At 41.0% G+C, this 19,990-nt stretch overlaps 1 protein-coding gene across 1 annotated transcript in view; it reads left to right on the top strand.

The window, feature by feature from the left end:
- The first annotated feature begins 960 nt into the window (after positions 1-960).
- The window catches only part of galnt16 (UDP-N-acetyl-alpha-D-galactosamine:polypeptide N-acetylgalactosaminyltransferase 16), a 54,405-nt gene continuing 35,375 nt past the window's right edge, over positions 961-19,990 (top strand). Inside the window, exons 1-4 of the mRNA XM_044142869.1 lie at positions 961-1,521; positions 14,238-14,419; positions 17,241-17,339; positions 17,448-17,515. Coding sequence (XP_043998804.1) covers positions 1,321-1,521; positions 14,238-14,419; positions 17,241-17,339; positions 17,448-17,515 — 550 coding nt within the window. The 5' untranslated portion in view covers positions 961-1,320. The remainder of the gene's footprint in view (positions 1,522-14,237; positions 14,420-17,240; positions 17,340-17,447; positions 17,516-19,990) is intronic.

Raw genomic sequence — 19,990 nt, forward strand, 5'->3', positions numbered from 1 at the left:
AACTTTTTCCATATTGTGTCACATCACAACCACAAACGTAAATAATTATTGTGAAAAACCAACACAAAGTGGCATTCGATTAAAATTACACATGACTCGAAGCATTTTTGTGTAAATAAAAAAACTGAAAAGTGTGGTGTGGTAAAATATTCAGCCCCATTTTTTCTGAGTGGAAACCAATTGCCTGATGACTGATAATGGCCAACTGGAGTGTGTGACGCCTCAGAGGCTGGGGGAGACAGTGGGGAGCAAACGGCATCATGAAGTCGAACACAGCGGACGGGACGGAGATGAAGTTGCGAAGCTTGAAGCTACAAAAATATTTCCCAAGCTTTGAACGTCTGGAGCACCGTTCAGTCCCTCATCTGGAAACGGAAAGAGCGTGGCACCAACACAAGACCGTCCACCTAAACTCGGAAAGTTTGAGATTAATCTCAGAAATAAAATGTTGGGGGGGGTTTTCTTATTATTTTCTGAGTTTCAAAAGTCTTTTTTTTTTTTTACGTTTGGAAATTTTCTGAGTTAGATTTTTTTACTTTTGAAACTAAATAATCTTTACATTTTCTTTTTCTACAAAATTAATCTCAATTTATTATTTTTTTTGTGGAAATCGACTCAAATGATGATTGGTCTGTTCTCATCTGTGCTTTGACTCTCTGTTTGTGTTTGGGCTCCACGATGTAACCAAGGCGGTTTACTCGATTTATGGCTCCTGGTGGTGTGATTGATAGAAAAAGGTTCACTTTATGATTAACCTCAAGAATTTACTAGAAAAAGACAACTTTGATTTTAAAAAAAAATCATTAGGCAAAAATTTACCAGGAAAATAAATTTTCAGAGTTTTTAAAATTCATATTAAGATTGATCTAAAATTTTCTGAGTTTTGGGGCGTTAATGCACTCCCTCCCCCTTTCTTTTTCTTTCTCCATCTACAATAGCCCTAATGCGCCGTCGTGAATCGGAGACCAAGCAGGCGGTTTCGCTTCTCCGATTTTTTTCCCCCGATAAAGAAGAGAAGAGGAGCAGACATCCTCCCCTTTATTGTTGCAGCCCGTGGCAGTGCGCGCGCGACAGTGTTGCGTGTTTACAGGGTGTGTGCGCGTGGGGGACGGCTCGGCGCTAGGACCGTGCACTCCAGTCGGTGCGCAAATCCCAGCAGAGAGGCAGCGTCTCCGGCAGACTGGAGCGACAGAGGCAGAGGCTGCGCGTCTCCTCTGCAGGTTCAACCCATCACCGGCGGGGGTTGCGGGCTGCACCTTCCGCTAGGCGGACCTGAACCAGCCGCGGGCTCGCCTCCGGTGCCCTCCTTATGGGCTCACCATGCGCAGGATACGGGCCAACGCCATCGCCATATTGACCGTCGCCTGGATCCTCGGCACGTTTTATTACCTGTGGCAGGACAGCAAGCCCGCGTCGACGCCGTCGTCGTCCGCGTCGCAGGCTCGCGGCAGAGGCCACGGGCAGAAGCCGGTCCCCGGTCGGCTGGAGATCCACCGGGACGACAGGACCATCCCGCTGATTGTGAGTGAACGCGGCTCAAGAGAGGGAGAGGAGGGGAGGGGTGCCTGTAATGAAACGATAAGGAACTGCGCTGTGGCTGGAGGCGACGGGGCTGCAGGGGAGTGTGTGCTGCATGTTGATGTGCATGTGTGTGAAACTTGGACTGATGGTGCGGCTCTCAGCAGGAATAATGCTCAGCTCGGCTGACGTGTATGTGGAGCAGGAACAGCGTCCTCCTCCAGTGCAGACATTGTGTTTGTTCCGGAGGCTGCGCGGAGCTTTCTGCGGCTTCTCTCGCGTTTGTTTGCCAGCCGCGCAGCGCTACAGAGGAGAACCCCGGGACCAAGAACCTCGCTCCTAAACCCAGTGCGTCACGAGCAAATGGCTGGTAAACAAATCGCCTCGGGAACTTTTCCCAGACACCTCCAGAAAGTTTTATGCGGGGCGCACAGATGGGGCCCACTATTGATCATGGTGGGACACTAAAATAAAAACAACAAGCAGAAACCAAGAACAGGATGTCAGGAGGTTATTGCATAAAATCGGAGTCATTATTAGGGCTGGAAGGAATGAATATTTTATCAATCAATCACTCCGACGATTAATCGGATTTTAAAAATTGCCACATTTTGCAGATTTTTCTTTCAACCACTTAAGCTTAATTTATACAATATTAGAAATACATCGAAATAACAAATAACTCAGTTCATTTGTTTAAATAAGAAAATAAACACATTGGGACCTAAAATGCAAGAGCAGGATTCCTTTAGTTTGATCTTTTGTAGCAACGAATGCGTACAACTAAAAATCCTTCTAACTTTAGGGATGCACCAAACTCTTATTTTAATAATTGATTTTTCTGACAATTAATCGATTAATCAGATGTAAACATTGGCACATACTGCCGATTTTAAATTAGACCAATGAAGAAATGATTCACCTCCTTTTTAAAAATTTGAGAATAACCATTTTTTAATTAGACAGCAAACAGTGCTTCATATGATATATTTTTTATTCTACAGAATTTGAACCAGTTGAAGCTAAACCAAAGCCACTTGAGGGTCTCTGGGTGTAGAATATATTTATAGTCAAATATTTTTTCACTTCTAATGCAAAATTCATGTATTATTTTTTGTACAGTTTTGCCTTAATTACTGCATTTTTTTTTTTTTTTTTTTTTTCCCACAAGGGTTTTTTTTTTTGGGCTCTAGTGTCCCTTAACCACAGTAGGCTGACAGGAAAGGGGAAAGGAGAGGGGGAAAGACATGCGGCAAATGTCGTCGGGTCCGGGAATCGAACCCGCGACGGCCGCGTCGAGGACTGAAGGCCTCCAAACGTGGGGCGCGCTGCCCTCTACGCCACCGGAGCACGCCCCGATTACTGCTTTTTGAGTCTATATAATCCAGTTGACGATTAATCGGGAATCTTTAAGTAATCGATTAATCACGATTCATCATTTCAGCCCTACAGCGATACCATGAGATCTGGGATCATTTGAAGGTGGGGGTCAAAGGTGAGTGGCAGGCATTCAAACAGGGTCTCTAGAAATCAATACAACAAACTTCATTAGCCAGTGGACGAAGGACCAACAAGTTAACGATAGTTTATCATTTACTGTGAGGTTAGAGAAGCTGTGTGTTGAAATGCTTGTGTCCAGGCGGTTCAGCAGCCACAGACTCACCCTGGACTCTGAGGTTCTGCCAACTCACATTGAACCGTGTGGTCTAAGAGGCATTCTGCTGCATTTGGCGTAAAGAGATACAAGCATGCATTCGGAGCTGCAGCAAGAACCTCAGAGTGATCGTGTAATAAAATATCCCCCTGTTTATCTCGTCCACCGTTCAGAGTTATAAATACAAGCTTGGTTTACGTAGACAGAGTTCCTCCGCGGCCCCTGCCCAGTCTACTCCCGTTTGCTGTTTGCATCAGAGTTTGAATACGTGAGCCGAGGTTGCCGCGGCGATTCGGAGGATGCACAAAGCAATCCCCTCGGCCCTCCGGCGGACTTTCCGGGGCTCGTGCCGTACTCTGGCAGTCGGGTATCAGTTCTTATCGGATCGTTCTTTGACCTGAAAGTGAAGCTCCCTCTTTTGTAATAGCTGTTTCTTGTGTGTGTGTGAGTGAGTGGGGTCGTTGGCCTGTCACCACAATGAGACGTCCCTGCTGTTTGTTTTGGTAATCTGACCTGACGCCTGCCTGCTGCCAGCTCTGGCCTGCTCTCTGGAGCAGAGCGGAGGCCTGCCGGGTGGCTCTGTCATAATTGATTCCTGGTGTTGTTTGTGGATTTTTAAATTGACACTTCCCTCTTCCTCTTTCTCTCTCTCTTTCTCTCTCTCTCTCTCTGCACGTTGGTGGTCCCGGTAGCACCTTGCAAAAGTGGAAAACATTTTTCACGTTTTCTTATGCTCCAACCTAAAGCTCCATCGCATTCTGTAGGGAAAAAGTAGGGCTGCAACGTGTCACTATAAGTGTTTCAGATCAGTCGATACCGATAATTATTGATTCGTTTATTTGTATTAAATATCTGAAATTCTACCAAACTGGTGACCTTTCCTCTCGTACCCACAGTTTTTACTCTACGCTGTTTTTAAAAAATCTATATTTTTCAGGACTTGTAAGGTATGATGGCGAAACATGAAACTGCTGCTGCGCAAGTTACTCATCGTGTTGTTGCTAGGTAACCAAAGAATGAATGAGTTACTTGACGCCACCCACTTTTCTTAGTTAGCTGTGAGCGGTTGAGTGGCTAAAGCGTTTCCTCTGCCTACATCTCCCAGAATGCTGTGCGGTTCTGGATCAAAGTTCAGCAAAATTATGGAACGTTTCTGTCAAACACATTTTCTATTAATAGTGATCACCTGTCTATCGCAATATATATTCCATCTTAGCTGCAACTAACAATTTTTTTTACAGTAATCAACTATTCGATCGATTATCCTGACAATTAATCGGAGAAAAATGGGCACATTCTGCAGATTTTTCATTTATTCACTTAAGTCTTTTTTTTAAAAAAAATACAGTATTAGGAACATGTAGAAGAAGTGACTTGGTTACATGAGGTCAAACTTGAACTTTTTTCATTTTAGCCAACAAGCAGAACACAAAACTGTCCACCACGGTGAGATAAGGTGGTGGCAGCATCAGGCTGTGGGAAAGCCTCTGATCAAGATGGTTGGAGCCAAGTATGGCGAAACCCTTAAAAAGAACAATAAAAGTAATGTCAGAACTGCCGTGTACTGGGTTTCATTAATGCATATTTGTGTGTTGGACCGGCCCGGATCTAAATTCAACTCAGAGTACAATGCAAGACTTGAAAATTGATGTTCACTGATGGTCGATATTCGATCTGATTGAGCCATTTTGCAAAAAAGAATGGAAAAAATTAACCTGCTTGACGCTCAAGGCAGGTAAAAACATCCTGAAACAAAACAGTTTTGTGTGAGGGCAAATCCATATCTAAGCTTTTCCCTCATACAAAACTCTTCAGGTTTCATAAGCATCACAAAAATGGAACATGTAGTTGATCCCGGCTCAGACTTTAACAGCACCTTTAACCCAGTTCTGTTTTTAAGTTCCTACACAGTCACATGCTAACTGGGGAAAAAAAACAAAACACAACTTCTTGCCCAGCGTATCAATGTAACGACTGTATATAATCCAGCAGCTTCATCACAGGAATGCATGTGGAATATTAGATTAAAACCTAAGGAACCTAAACCTCACTGACACGCATAAGACATATGGCAGCGGCGACATCATCTAAGGCCCAAAGGCGAGCTGAAGTCGGACGTTTGCGACGTGTCCGGCGTTGACAACGAGGCAACAGATGTGCAGGTCAGTGAGGCCGGTGATTACGGGGAATGCTGCAAATTTAATCAGAGGAAGTCCACATGCAACGTGTTACTCTAAACTGATCCACGGTGTTGGGGAAATTATGAGGAAAGTGGGGGAGGAACGTGGAGCCAGCTTTCACAAAGTGATATCATTACCTGCAACGAATGCAGCTAATGAACATGCTTAAGGGAGTGAGAGAGATGAAGAAAGGCCAAGCAGAGCTGCATCGCATTGCAGTGGATATTAATCCTCTGCACATTTTTCACACTAGAGGTAATATAACCCTAAATCCCAGGAACCTCAGATCAACATTTAGCTACTTTTATAAACTGTGGAGCAGTTATTACTTTAGACCAACATTTAGTTTTATACGTCTAACATCAGAGCTACTAACAGAAAAACTAACAGAGGAACTAACAGAGGAACTCCTGTTAGTTTACAAATCTAGAACAAACTTGGAAAAAGTACCGTCTACTTTATAGAATCAAACATGGAGAACCAACATTTAGAAATGTAGAACTCAACCCAGAACGACTGAAACCAATGTTTAGTTTTATACCTCACCAATCTTACCAAATGTAGAGAACCAACATCTACTAATCCAGAGAAACACTCACTAGTTTATATTGACTACTTATTCTTATTCTTGTTCTGCCTTGTTCCTGAAAATGTGCTATTTAAATAAAATTACCGTACCTTCCCTAATAGACCAGCACAATGTGCATAACTGGAACGATGTGGTTTTCTGACTGTATTAAGGAAAACAAAACAAAAAAAACACACAAAAAAACAATGGACTTTTCTGGGGTTTTTGAAGGATTTATACAGAGTCAGAGTCTGTATGTGTTTCAGCTGCACTCTAAAAATGGTTGGGTTGTTTTTTTTGGCCAATCATTGAGTTTTAAGCTGATTCCGACTTTGGCCAATACCGATTTGTTTTTTCTGAGAAATCGCTAAGTACAGCAACAAATCTGCTAAGTTGGCAACGGAGGGGTGACGACTGTTCACATGTGGAGACGTGACCTGGTTGGCAGGACAGGGGCTGATTTTCAGACCTTTGTGTATAATATCAGGTTAGCGTATAAGTATTGGTCGAATGAATCAAACTGAAGGAATTGTGCTCCTCTAATTGAAAGCGATAATGATTGGCGGCATTTTGAACACAGAAACAGACCGGGTCCAGACTGAGCCTCGGTCCAATCATGAAGGATTTCTTGTAAGTTTCATAGTTTAATCCTGCCATCCGTTGTCTGTACCCGCTTAGTCTTGTAGCGTGATTCAGGAACCGGTTCCCATCTCCAGTGGTCATCGGGCGAAAAGCCGTTCATTCCCTGGACTGATCGATCAATCAAATCAATCAAAGGACAACCCCTTAAAAAACAGAAAGCCTAAACCAGGGGTGGGCATTTATCATATAGTTAATCATTTATCTTGATAAATATCTCATCGTGACGATTTAAATTTATTGTTGTCACGATAAACTCCAATTAATGAAGTTTATAAAACCCAGAATCTCTCTTTGTTGACGTTATTTTTACTCTTGCTCGTTTCTTCACCGTTTGCTCCAGGAAAACATCAATACATTTGAAAATATGATTAAGTGCAGTCACAATTTGCATTTTGAAAATGCAATTTTGTTTTATTTTTTATAAGACCGGTGGCCTACAGAAGCCCATCATCACATTTGGGAACGTTTGTCAAGAGCAGTATTTGTGTTTGTGGGGCTGATATTGCAGTCATACAGTTACCTAAAGAAAAGTAAGAAACAGTCACTTTTCTGTCATTGTTATGTAATTTTGTAATTACTGCAATGTAGTTTTGTAATTCCACAAAATGTTGTGCTAAAACTCATATACATTTTCTGGCTTTTGCAGAAAATTAGCATTTAGTCGGCTGTAAGAGAACAACACAATGTTACAGCGTCCATTACGTTTTATAAGTGACCTGCAACAGAATCACTTCCTATTTGCTGCATTTTCACAAACGTTAGTAAAATACAACTGAAAATAATTAAAAGTTAACGAATGCAGGGGTGCTGCGGTGGCGCAGAGGCAAAGCACAACCCATATATTGAGGCCTTAGACCTTGTGCCGGTGGTTGCAGGTTCAATTCCCGGCCTGGCGACATTTGCCGCGTGTCTTCCTCCTCTCGCGTTACCCTCTTTCCTGTCGAACTGCTTTCAAATAATGACCACCAGAGCCAACAAAACATTTAAAAAAAAGTTAAAGAATGCAGTCTGAATATTTCCAGTGTCCTCCTGTCTGGCATAGATATGAAGAATGAAAACTAAACCCACTGCAGCGAGATAATCTGACGGACTGTGGAGTGTCTGGGATCCTCCCAGTGTCTGAACTCGGCCTGTAGGAGCAGAGCTGCTCATCTTCCAGATGAAGCTCATTCTTAATTCACGAGACTGAGCCTCAAAACGTCTTCTGTTCCTTTTTTTTTTCTTTCTTTTCTTTCACATCACTAGCTTCTGTGATTAGCTTTGGTAGTGGAACATGGTTCTTCAGGTTCTGGTTCAAAGAGTATCAATGAACAGAGTGACAGGTGATGTTTTTTTTTACAATTTATCTTTCTATTTGAACAGCTGGAGAAGCGGCCATTTTTAAACAATACTTCTGCCTTTTCAATTCTTGGTACCTGTTCCTGAGGGATGATGGTGACATCACCACTTCACTTCACGTTTTGGCCATTTTGTAACGTAGAACAAAATGAAGTCAAGTTTGCTCTAAGCCACGTTTGATACATGCAGCAATTTCATAACAACTGAAGGAGACATAATTACTTGATTGTGTTATAAAATGATACTAAGTGGCTGGAAACCACGTGGTAGTGTCTGTCGATGTTTTCTGCTCACCATGTGTCCATGTGACATTCCTTATCCACCATGCGCTTTGACAATGTTCTACAACAACCATGTGACAATTCAAGGTTGGTGTCGGTACAAATCTTTTACAGCCTCAGCTCTTACCCACCTTTGTGATGTTTCCAACCAGCTGTGCTTCATTTTTTTACCCTCTTTGGGGACATTTTGTACTCGCCGTGCATCGGTTTGTTCCGTACTGCCGTTGTGTCCTTGGGCAAATTCCTCTTCTTCCACTACAGTCATTAATTCTTACCTGCTTTGGGAATCTTTTGTACCAAAGACAGATCTGTCTGTACCCACCTCGGGGGCATTTCTTATCGACGATGCCTCAGTTCGCTCCTAGCTTGGTTGGGTATTTCCAGTCGTGAACCACGGCTTTCCTGCCTTGGGAAAAGCTTTGTGTCGGCCGTACGCCGATCCTCGCCCGCTTCAGAGACGTTTTAACGGACCATTCATCGATTCGTACCAACCATGTGCCGATTTTCACCTGTTTAGACAACATTTCATACCAAGCAGACGTCGGTTTCATCCCTGTGGTGATGTTTCATTGACCACGCGTCAAGCGCCACCTGCATTTGGATCGCTTTATAACGACCAGGACAAAATTTGAACCCAACATGAACTCTGGTCCTACTTTAGGGACGTTTAGTGTTTATTCAAATAAACAGATACGAAACCTTCAAAAACTAATATAAAGTTACACTTAGTCATATGTGAGATTATAGCATTTCCATGAGTATCACAGTAATTAACAAAGATATCTTAACAAAGAAAAACCCCTCTGGATACGCAATGATTTAAATATATAGACTGACAAAATGCTTTGTCAATGCTATGAAGATAGAAAACAGGACATTCCTAAATCAGGGCAAATTTCTGATCAACAGCAGCAAAAGATTTATGCTCAGAAGTTGAATCACTTTGTTTAGGAACGTCAACGAGGCATGGGGATGGAACAGGAAGATTGAGAAACGAGGCTCATTTCTGCAAAATATACTGAATAAGGTTTTGGGATTCATTTAAAATGGGCTAAAATCCACAATTACTTTGTTTTAACATCATCACTAACCCTCCATTTCACTGCAACACAAAGTCTCGATGCACCTAATATGAACAATTACTGTATTATTGTAAATGATGAAAGAATCAACACAAAGGCTGGAGAACATGACTATAACACGTTATAGTCATGTTATACTATAACATGAGTATAACATGTTATACTCATGTTATAGTCAGGAAATGAACATGTTATAGTCAGGAAATAAACATGTTATAGTCAGGAAATAAACATGTTATAGTCAGGAAATAAACATGTTATAGTCAGGAAATAAACATGTTATAGTCAGGAAATAAACATGTTATACTCATGTTATAGTCCTGACTATAACATGTTATAGTCCTGACTATAACATGAGTATAACATGTTAATATAGTCATTAAAGATGGATTTTAATTTGCAAAAAAAAAGTTGCAGTTAACCACAAATTCTGATCTGTGCATCTTTTTTTATTTTTTACTCCAGTTTTTGTTGTTTTATGTAAAGGGCAACCATGTTACATCTTCAGGTTGGGTTTGGTGAGAAAAATTAAATCTGATTTCAGTCGGCGTAGATTTTCCAGTACAAGTGGAAAACAGCTAGAGTCTCACCAGAAGAGTCGATTCCTTATTTGTGGGCTGTATGGAAAGCAGCACCTGGACGTCCTTCTCACTTTCTCAACAGAATGTTCTGGAAATATGTTCACTGGAATGCATGAAGTCCTAAAGCGTGGCAGCAAAAATAAAGACAAATAAAACTCCACAGCCACTCCAGATCCAGCCTCATTTGGCTGCCCTAATGCAATGAAACAATAATTGGATTATTGCATCATTAGATGTGATTATAAATCCCACTGCAGACAACAAGACCCAAATACATAAGCAATAAAAGCCACTGAGTTTACTTGATGTCGCCTAATCCTGCTGACGTCAGCAGGTGATTTCATTTAATCTGTCCGTTGGTTACAATAACTGCAACGAATTAAGACGTTAACTGAACCACCTCATCACCTCTGCACAGTTGGGAAATAAACTTTCTTTGCAGTCGTTAAATGGGCAAATGGAAAACAGCATTACAACTGTTCCTGTTAAAGTTAGTTAGACTTATGTATCTATTTGTTCAGTGGTTAAAAACTATTGGTGCTCTGATTGATCGACGCATCGGCTTCGATTTTCTTCATTTTTGGAGATTGTCGATCTCCCAAAATTATATATTGGGAGATATATACTGTATTAATTTTAAAATGTGAAAAATGAAGGACTCAAGGAGCTGATTTTTCTTTTTTCTTTAGCTTAGTTAATTGGAATAACAAAGCTCTAGATTATTTATTTATATTTGAGAGCACTACCTCGTGTTTGGTTAAAACAAGTTTGTATTGTTTCAGTCATATTGTTTATAGTTTTTCAACCCAATAAGATTGAAAAATTTAAGTTGTATTGTGACCGTCTAACACCCGACAGCAGCTGCGTAGTTACCATCAACAGTAACTACGAAGACAAATTAGCTTAACAGAAACAGGCTAATTTAAAAAGACCCAAAACAAAACAAAAAAAACTCACATTTTTGGCTTAAAGTTTGTCAGGTGTTTTCTCAGACATTATCAAAACACTTTTTTCACATCAAACGAGTCACGTGGTAGACAGCCGGATGTTAGTACAGGCGGAAACCACGAAGAAGACGACGACAGGAAGTGGTAGCAGGATGATGGTTTGTCTTTGTTTCAATGTGCAGCTAGATCCACTAGCGCTCTCACAGCTTCGGACGGTTCATGAAAAGTTTTGTAATTCCAACGTGTTGAATCCATAACTCTTCTGTAAAATCGCCAACTACGATTTTCATAAAATGTAGGCGGGGCTTGTCGCTCCAACGCCTGACTAAAGCGCTGACGTCTCCTCTGATTGGCCGATGGAGAGTGATGCTAGCGCCATGGCTGAATTATGAATATATTCCATGTTTCCATCCATCGTTGCTGTGAGTTTTGATAACTTATCACGTGAACAGATGTATTTATGTGTGATTTTAATCTAATTTCTAATTTAATGGAAACGCCACAATTACAAAATTGCATTGTTGTTTTTTTTAGACATTAGCAGGATGTTGACAGAGATTTTTGCACATCTGTAGTAGAAACGCAGCCAAAATCAGAATCAGCAAGTCAGGTTTTTTGGATATCAGTGATCGTACAGAATACTGCAATCGGTGCAGCCTCAGTAGACACACAATAAGTGTTCAGCAGCTACTAGTTGGTCTATATTCACACAACCTCTGCTGATCTTATAAATAACATTCATTTCTAGCAACCTGCAAGTCTAATAATGTCACTGTCAACGGTTCACTTTCCTCCAGCTGAGATCTTTTTTATTTTTCTTGCTCTTTTGGGGTCACGCTGCTTCCCTGGGGAGGCTGGAAATGAGGTCAGTCTCACCTCAGCCTGTTCAGGAGCTGTTCCTAACGCCCTTCAGCCGAACCGAAGCAGCAGCCTGGATCCCTCTGCGTGTCCGTCACGCGTCTGAACCTCTTTGACGAGAGCGTCTCTTGTCTTCCTTTAAGGATCCATCAGCTGGTGAAGCTCCTCGAGGGGAAAATCCATTTATTACCGAGGATTTATGGACTGTATTCTGATCTGATGGGGGCTCGGCTCGTCCTGCCTGGTTAGAATCGACACGGCCGCCCTAACGGGAGGCTAACATTTACATTTTTGGCCGATGATGGTATTCATAACGAATTAAAAGTCAACCCGATCGATTTATTTGTTGGCGTCTCGCATGGAGGCGGCGCGCATAAATAATCAGAGCTGCAAATGTGCCAGGAGTTTCCCAAGAGAGAGAACTTCAGCAAAGTCACCCAGAAGAAACGACAAACACGCTTTGATGAGAAAAGTTCTGATGCTGAGGGACAGCGCTGTTGACGCTTTTTCTTTTTTCTTTATTCTTTATTCGCCCTCTAGGATGGGTGACTTCAAAATAAACTTCAGGAAGAGCAGTGACTGAAAATCTGTTATTCTGTTTCCGGTCCAGCGTTTTATTCTCGTTGAAGTTTTTGTATTTCACTGTTTCTGTTTTTTTTTTTTTTTTCTTAATCCATCAAAAACAAAACTAAATGCAGGGTCATGAACGCAGTTCTGATCGGCTGCTTCTGATGATGCTGTTTCCTGCGGTTCAGCTGCTCCCAGTTTTCAGAAACACAAAGAACTGGAGCTGATGGCACCCATTCACACCAGTCAGGTCCTCGGACTGGTTTGGTGAAAAAAAACCCCAAGAAAGTTTCCTTCCAGAATTTTCACACCAAATCCAAGTTCTGATTTTAATCGTTCTTTTTTTTTTTCATTTCTTTTCTTACAAAAAAATTTCAAATGACAGAAAATTTTCAAAAGTCAGTTTTATTTCAATCACTCTTAAAAAAAATAAATAAATAAAAATTGATCTGGATTCAAAGTCCAAATAAATAGAAGCTGTAAAACAAGATGGGTGACGCTAGGCGATGAAATACCTCTAAACTATTTAAAATCAAGAGTGGGAAACATCCCAGTATAAAAAATTATTTAAATCTTTGAAACAGAAAATGTGATTAATCGATGCTATCGATTTAATATTGATATTTGATCTCTGCAGCTCTTCCAGATTCTCTCGTTTGCTTCTCTGATTGCTTCTTTGGGTTTCATACTTGAGTTGTATTTATACTACTGCTGTTAATTAATTTAAAAATGTAATCAGATTAATGTCATTCCAGCGTTGTGATTAATCACTGTACTCAACATATTAAGCCTGAAATGTAAAAATGAATGTTTTCAAAAAATGTTTGAGGAAATTATCTCCAATCAAACATGTCAAATAATCAGTTTTCCAGGTTTTCATAATCAGGAAGGTAATTTTTGTTTCAATTTAGAAACGTTAACTACAAATGAATTGGGTTTCGGTGGAAGGAAAATTCGTCGTTGCAATAGGTAAGCTAATGCTACTTTGATGAAAGTTTGGACCAAGTTTGGAAAGTTTCTTACTGTGAAATTTGCTCCTGTTTTCACTCATGTTTGCCGCTTGGCGTTGTTGACTGCAGCACAAGACCGTGTAAAGGGCGAGACACACGGCAGGCGCCGCCGCTCCCTGTCCATCCATTTCCTGTGAAGCCAGGACGATGAGGCGACAGTCTCTCGTCCTCATCCAGCCAAGCCGCCGGCGTGATTCGTGCATGTGAATGTTGGCGCTCGGACACGGAGCGCCAACATGCAGACTAGTCAACATGCAGACTAGTCTGCATGTTCACTAGCAACTAGTCTGTTGCTAGTCTGCGCACACGCAGACTAGCAACACCAGAAAGTTGAAAAACGTTGAAACTTTTGTTGCTGTCTGCCGTCTCTCTTCATGTGTCAAATTCATGACGTGCTGCTGAGAAGGAGGTAACTCTCTGGTTGAGAGGCTTTTAGGTCAAAATGATTTGAATTATATAACATTAACACATTACACTTTTAGATGAGTCGCATGCGTTTACGTTTACAGCCTTAGTTCATACTGAGTTTAGTGACTACGGCGATGGAACTTCTGAAGGCAGTTGGTTGAACTGAACAAATGCATGCCACACTTTTCAGATTTTTTTCTCTGAAAACTTTAGAGGTGTGACCCTCCTCTTCACAGTTTTTTTTCTTTTTCCCTCCAGGGGGTCTTTTTGTGGGCTCTAGTGTCCCTTATATGACAGTAGGCTGACAGGAAAGGGGGAACGAAAGGGGGGAAGACATGCGGCAAACGTCGGCCGGGTCCGGGAATCGAACCTGCGACCGTCGCGTCGAGGACTGAAGGCCTCCAAATGTGGGTCGCGCTATACCCACCACAGCACGCCCCTCCTCTTCACAGTTTTACACCAACGTGTGCTGGTTTATCTCACATAATCCCAATAAAATACACTGTGGCTTGTGCTTGTAGCAAACTAGGAGCAGCTATAGGAGCACTGCCTCCGCTTTCCACCGACTGTGCACTCATGGACTCTGTTTTGCCTCCTGTGCAGGTGACTCAGCCCCCCAGAGGCGAGCAGCAGAGCCAGCTGCTGGGCGGATTCGACGAGAAGGCTTACCTGGCTGCCAAGCAGCTCAAACCGGGGGACGACCCGTACAGGGAGCACGCCTTTAATCTGCAGGAGAGCGACCGTCTGGGCAGCGAGCGAGCCATCCGAGACACGAGACACTACAGGTGAGTGTCGGCTGACGTTTGATCACCATCATTTGTGGCGCAGCAGTGATGAGAGTAAAAGTGATGATAAAAGCGATTACCTTTGTTTTCAGGTGACTGTGTTGGCTGTGTGAATCATAGCACTGCAAACACAGACGCTGCTCTAAGAAAACATTCCCGTTGTTAAATTGTAAAGCACTTCTTCAAGAAGTCACATAAAGACGAGTCATTTATGTCACTAAGACGCACATGATAAGTGTATTTAATTATTGATGCAAATTTACTTAACAAATGGAGAAAAATACTAAAATGATTTTTTAATTTTTTTTATTTCAACAATAAAGACGATTTTGCATTTTATTAAAGGGACAATATTATTTAAAAATCATCTTTTCTAAAGCTTTGCATGATGTTGTAATGTTATTTTATAATTGAAAACAAACCTGGAGTGTTGCCTTCATTCTTTAATGTATGTTAATCTCCCATGGCAACCATTCGACTGTGAAAAACGCCTGGGTGGACCTGGCCCCACCTTTGAAGACGAAGCTCCTCCTCTGAGCCTCCGCCCCACAGAGCATTAATCCAACTAATCGTCTCAGGCCTGCTGGATACCAGGCGTTTCTTCATGATCTAACTCCTTATTTTGTCAACATTCTTTGGTTTAAGCTTTTATTTATTGTTTTTTTTAATGTAAAGACTGACTAAAATCGTTTAGCGACTGAAAAGGTTTAGAGTTAGAGTTATTTCCATTCAATGACATGAATGAGTATGGATAGCTAGATGAACTATGGGGAGCACGCCACACATTTCAAATTTGTATTTGTAAAAACTATGTCAATGTCCTTCTACTTCACCATTATGCACTCTCTTGATGTTCAGCTATGACATAAATACTAATACAATGCGCTGAAGAACATGTTATAAAGTGACAAAGCTGGGAAAAGTAAAAAACTTTTGAATACTTTTGCAAGGCAGTGTAAGCCAAGTGTTAGAGGCCTATGATAGTTTACTGTCGTTAGCCTGACGGCTGGCTAAATCCAAACATTTACCCATTAGCTAAGGAAGGTGTAAGGAAAGCTCTCTGATATGAAAAAAAGACTAATATCGCCTGAAACAGATATTATTGCCGATACATGGTGCATCCCTAGTCTTAGCATTCCAGTTGTCGCGTGTTGACGTTGAAAAACAACGTGGTTTGTTGGTTTGTTGACGTTAATTTGCTCTCACATTGGTTGTTGCATGCAGGATTGCCAAACGAGGCCCCTTTGCTCCTATGAGCTGTTTACGTCGAGCCTGACGGGAAAAACTGGACCCACGGTAGCTCAAATTAATGACTCACTTATTCCAAGACATTCAGACTGATGTGTGCCTTTGAGCAACGCGCCGGATCTCTGTGGTTGTTTTTGCTGGGAGTTTTCTGCGTTTTTCTGGCAGCACATCTTATTTCTCAAACATTCTTTCTATTCTGTGAACAATTTGCACTCAATTTCTGTTGGGCGTGTTTATCGTTTTTTCCGTGCCGAGTTTGAGTTGGGTGTCTCGTCCCGTTCCAGGTTCCCTTCTCCCCGGATTCTTAACGACCGGATAAAAGTCGTCCGCTGTAATCTCTCTAAGAATCACAACAATTACGGTTTAGTGGAGAGTCAGAAGAATCGACTTAAGTCATTTCTGACAAATGGTTCTGTTTGGTGAAATGTCAGCCCTCACTGTGAGTAAACAGGATGTTTTTGGAGCGGCTTGACATTTTAAGGAACAGATTGTTTACAAAAATTATAGGAAATTTTTAGATTGTCATCTTTGCTAAGATTTTCTGCATTAAGTTTTGTTTTTGTGTTTTTTATTTTAAATAAGAAGATGTGGGAGCTGTGTGAAAAGAATAGAAAATCCTTTGCCAGTTGCTTTCCTGGCATCTTTTCTCTTTTGCATTCTGTTTTTCACAGACACTACAATCAGACGGTTTATATATATATATATATATATATATATATATATATATATATATATATATATATATATATATATATATATATATATATATATATATATATATATATACATTGAATTTATAACAGAATTTAGTTATTAAAAAAGAAAATTATTTCAAATGTGCTAGCAATAATTCACCTTAAAAATTTCACCCGTATCAAAATTTTTTTGCAAAGGTGATGACCCAATCATCAAGCAGTTAGCTGGTTAGCTAGCGCCACATCTGGCCCCGCCCAACACAACGAAATATTTTAGTTTTTTATTGGTTTAGTACAGTACAAATTCTCAGTTACAAAAATGTTGATTGGTGAAAATGTTTGCACATTCCAATGATTTTCTGAAAAGAATAAAACTTATGCTTTCATATAATTGTTTATTCAGGTTTCCTTACCCTTCAGACATGACTCTCGCTCCTCGCCAGGCCATAACTTCCCCTTTCAGCCCTAAATTAAAACACAATTGACACGAAAGAGCTCATAAACATTTAGACACATTTCAAAGGTGCTAATTGAGCTTCCAGTTAATTAATAAAGGTCATGTTCCATATGTAATGGGTAACATATTTAACGTAATAAGTAAAAACAGGCTTATTTTACTGTAATGGTTTTGAAAAAGTTCATATTTCAGCTTTATGTCTTCTGACTTGAACTTGAATATCCGAGTGTCAGAAACAAAAGAGGAAAACGGTCCCAAACCTGTGTGATTGTTGCCGGGCAACTGGATATTTTCTTGTCACTAATGGCAACAATGAGGCCACTTCTGCTAATCACGGCTGGCTGAGACTCTGTTCAAGCTAATCACACGCGGCGATCTGAGCGCGCAGATCTAATCTCTTCTTTTCATTTTACCGCTGCAGATGCGCGTCTTTGACCTACGACGCAGAGCTTCCCTCCACAAGCATCATCATCACGTTCCACAATGAAGCTCGCTCCACTCTGCTTCGCACCGTCAAAAGGTAACGAGGCCGAACGCAAACGCCCGCCTCCTGCCGCCTAAGACTGGTGCAGCGACACGAGCCTGGAGTTTTCACTTTGACCTGACTTCTCTTTGTGTTCTGTTTCAGTGTCCTGATGCGAAGCCCCCCGTCTCTCATTCAGGAAATAATCCTCATAGATGACTTTAGCACTGACCGTAAGCTTTGTCCTTTTCTTTTGTTGTTGTTGTTGTCGATGCTACCGCTAGGGACGCACTGCTCCATTTTTGTCACTACCGATGCTGATATCGGAGGCTTACTATTGGCCGATACCGATCCGATACACTAAACTGAATTCACCTGAATTGTTCTTTTAAAAAAAAAAAAAAAAAAAAAAACAGAAATAAATGTGCAGAATGACACATTCTTCTCGTAACTCTGCACCACTGAAATACACCAACAGCTTCTCAGTCTTGGTCAGACTTGTTACAACAACTTTCGTTTGTTCAGTCGGTGCGATCAGGAGTAGAACAGCTAATGTAAAGTAAGTAATAAAGGAAATGACACTGACAAAAACTATAGGTTGACGACCACGGTCAAACGTGACGATAAACTGCAACAAACCTTTGAAATGTTTCAGAAAGTTCAAATAGGAAATCTAAAGGTAATGTAATATAAATAAAGCATGACGTCAGAGCTGCATAGAATTAGACTGCATAGATATGCCCTTATGGATCATGAACATTGTCACTAGATTTTGTTTTGTCAATATCTCTACAGTAGTTACTACAGTAATTAATCCTATTTTTACGCTCCATCTATTTAAAGCAGCAATAATCAATAGTTGTACGATAACAGTGCACTGTTGAACTATTACATGATGGCTTCCAGTAATTCTTCATTTAGTTTGTCGTTTTGTGTCATTCCAATGCACCGTCCTCCTCACACTACTTCGTGTCGTCTTCTTCTTCTTCGTTGTTTGCGGCAGCGGCAACATCAGGTTGTTAATCGCGTGACTCCAGTGATGCAAAGAAGTTAGTGTCAAAACTTTTTTATCAGAAAATGATGATGATGGGGCGTGCTGTGGTGGCGCAGGGGGTTTAGCACGCCCCACGTTTGGAGGCCTTAGTCCTCGACGCGGAGGTCGCGGGTTCGACTCCCGGTCCCGACGACCTTTGCCGCATGTCTTTCCGCTGTCCTGTCTACCTACTGTCACAAAAATACAAGCCACTAGCACTGCAAAAACTCTTCAGAGAGAGAAAAGAAACAGAAAATGATGATGATATTTCAGCTTTTATGTTTTCTGAAGCTGAGTTATTAAGGTTACATTTTGTCCTATATTTTTCAGAAAAAAACTTTTGAGTTTTTTTTTTTTTTTTATTGCCGCGTTTCCATTAAGTAAATGTATTTTTCTGCAATTATGTGTCCAGTGGATACGCAGCAACTGTTGGTGAAATAAACAAACAGTTCTAACATCTACATACGAGACGTGCTGTAAAAAGAAGAAGTAGTATTTGCGGGTTTTTTTGCGTTCAGTAGCTCCACAAGCTGTGGAAATAAATAAACCGCGTCTTAGCAATTATTCCCCTTTGACGGCATTAGGTAGATGAATTACATGAGCTCATGCTTCACACCGTCTGCTGGGCTTTCTGTAATTTCCACCACATGCATCTTGTGTCTCTGGGAACCGCACGTTGACCTAAATTCCCAGTGTGCTCAGACCCACAGAAGGACACACTTGAAAGTGCCAGAGCTGGCCAGACATCTAAACAGTGGTGTCTCAGCGGATGTAGCAGCAGGAGCACATTAAGCTCCCTAATGCCGTGATTTATTCTCCTCGTGGGCCGCCGGCCTACCTGCGCCCGTCATGAACGCGCATTACTCTCCATATCCGAACCGGCCAAAAGACTTCCAAACCTTAAGCCTCCTCCCTGTTTTTAATTACAATTCCCAGTGTTGGGTATCACTTGAAACGCTTTCCTGTAGTCCTTGGTTACAGTTTGAGGCTTTTAGTTTTGCCCCGCTCTGACTTTAAGCCAGTGAGCCTCTTTGAGGCACTCCTTTTTTTCTTTCTTTTTTTTAAATGGGTTTAATTGGAAAGATGGGAAAGCTCACTGAAAGTTTTAGAGTTGAAGCGGCTGTGACTGTATCAGGAGGAAGCTCCAATAAACTACAGTAACGATCACAATCAGCCTCAATAACCACCAAAGATCAATCGATGATCGTCTCAAAATTAAACCAAAGGATTATTTCTGATTGAGCGGTCTTTGCACTGTATCCCTTAAACTTTTGTGATCTAATAATCTTTTCTTTCTCACTTCCAACTTGTCTAATCCAAAAACAATCAGACAGAATGTTTTTCATGATTTTCATATTACTTCCTTAAGCGGTTTGCATACATTTCCTTTATATCAGAGGATTGCGGATCGATCCAAAATATTGATAACATCGGCACCAATTCTGTATCGATATCACATCGATACTAGAGTGGTAATATTCATACTTGAGTTCAGTTTTGTCTTGGAATTTTAAAAAATGTTCGTATTGTATTTTCTCTAAAGAATGTTTTGTTTTGATTTGCTCTCAGATGATCGTTTTAGGAGCTTTATTTACGTAGGAAAAATTGAACGAAATCTTATCAATGTTATTAAAGTTTAAACTGCAAATTCTGCTGTAGTATTGAATTGAATAAT

The sequence above is a fragment of the Gambusia affinis genome, linkage group LG16, assembly GCF_019740435.1.
Source record: "Gambusia affinis linkage group LG16, SWU_Gaff_1.0, whole genome shotgun sequence".
NCBI lineage: Eukaryota > Metazoa > Chordata > Actinopteri > Cyprinodontiformes > Poeciliidae > Gambusia > Gambusia affinis.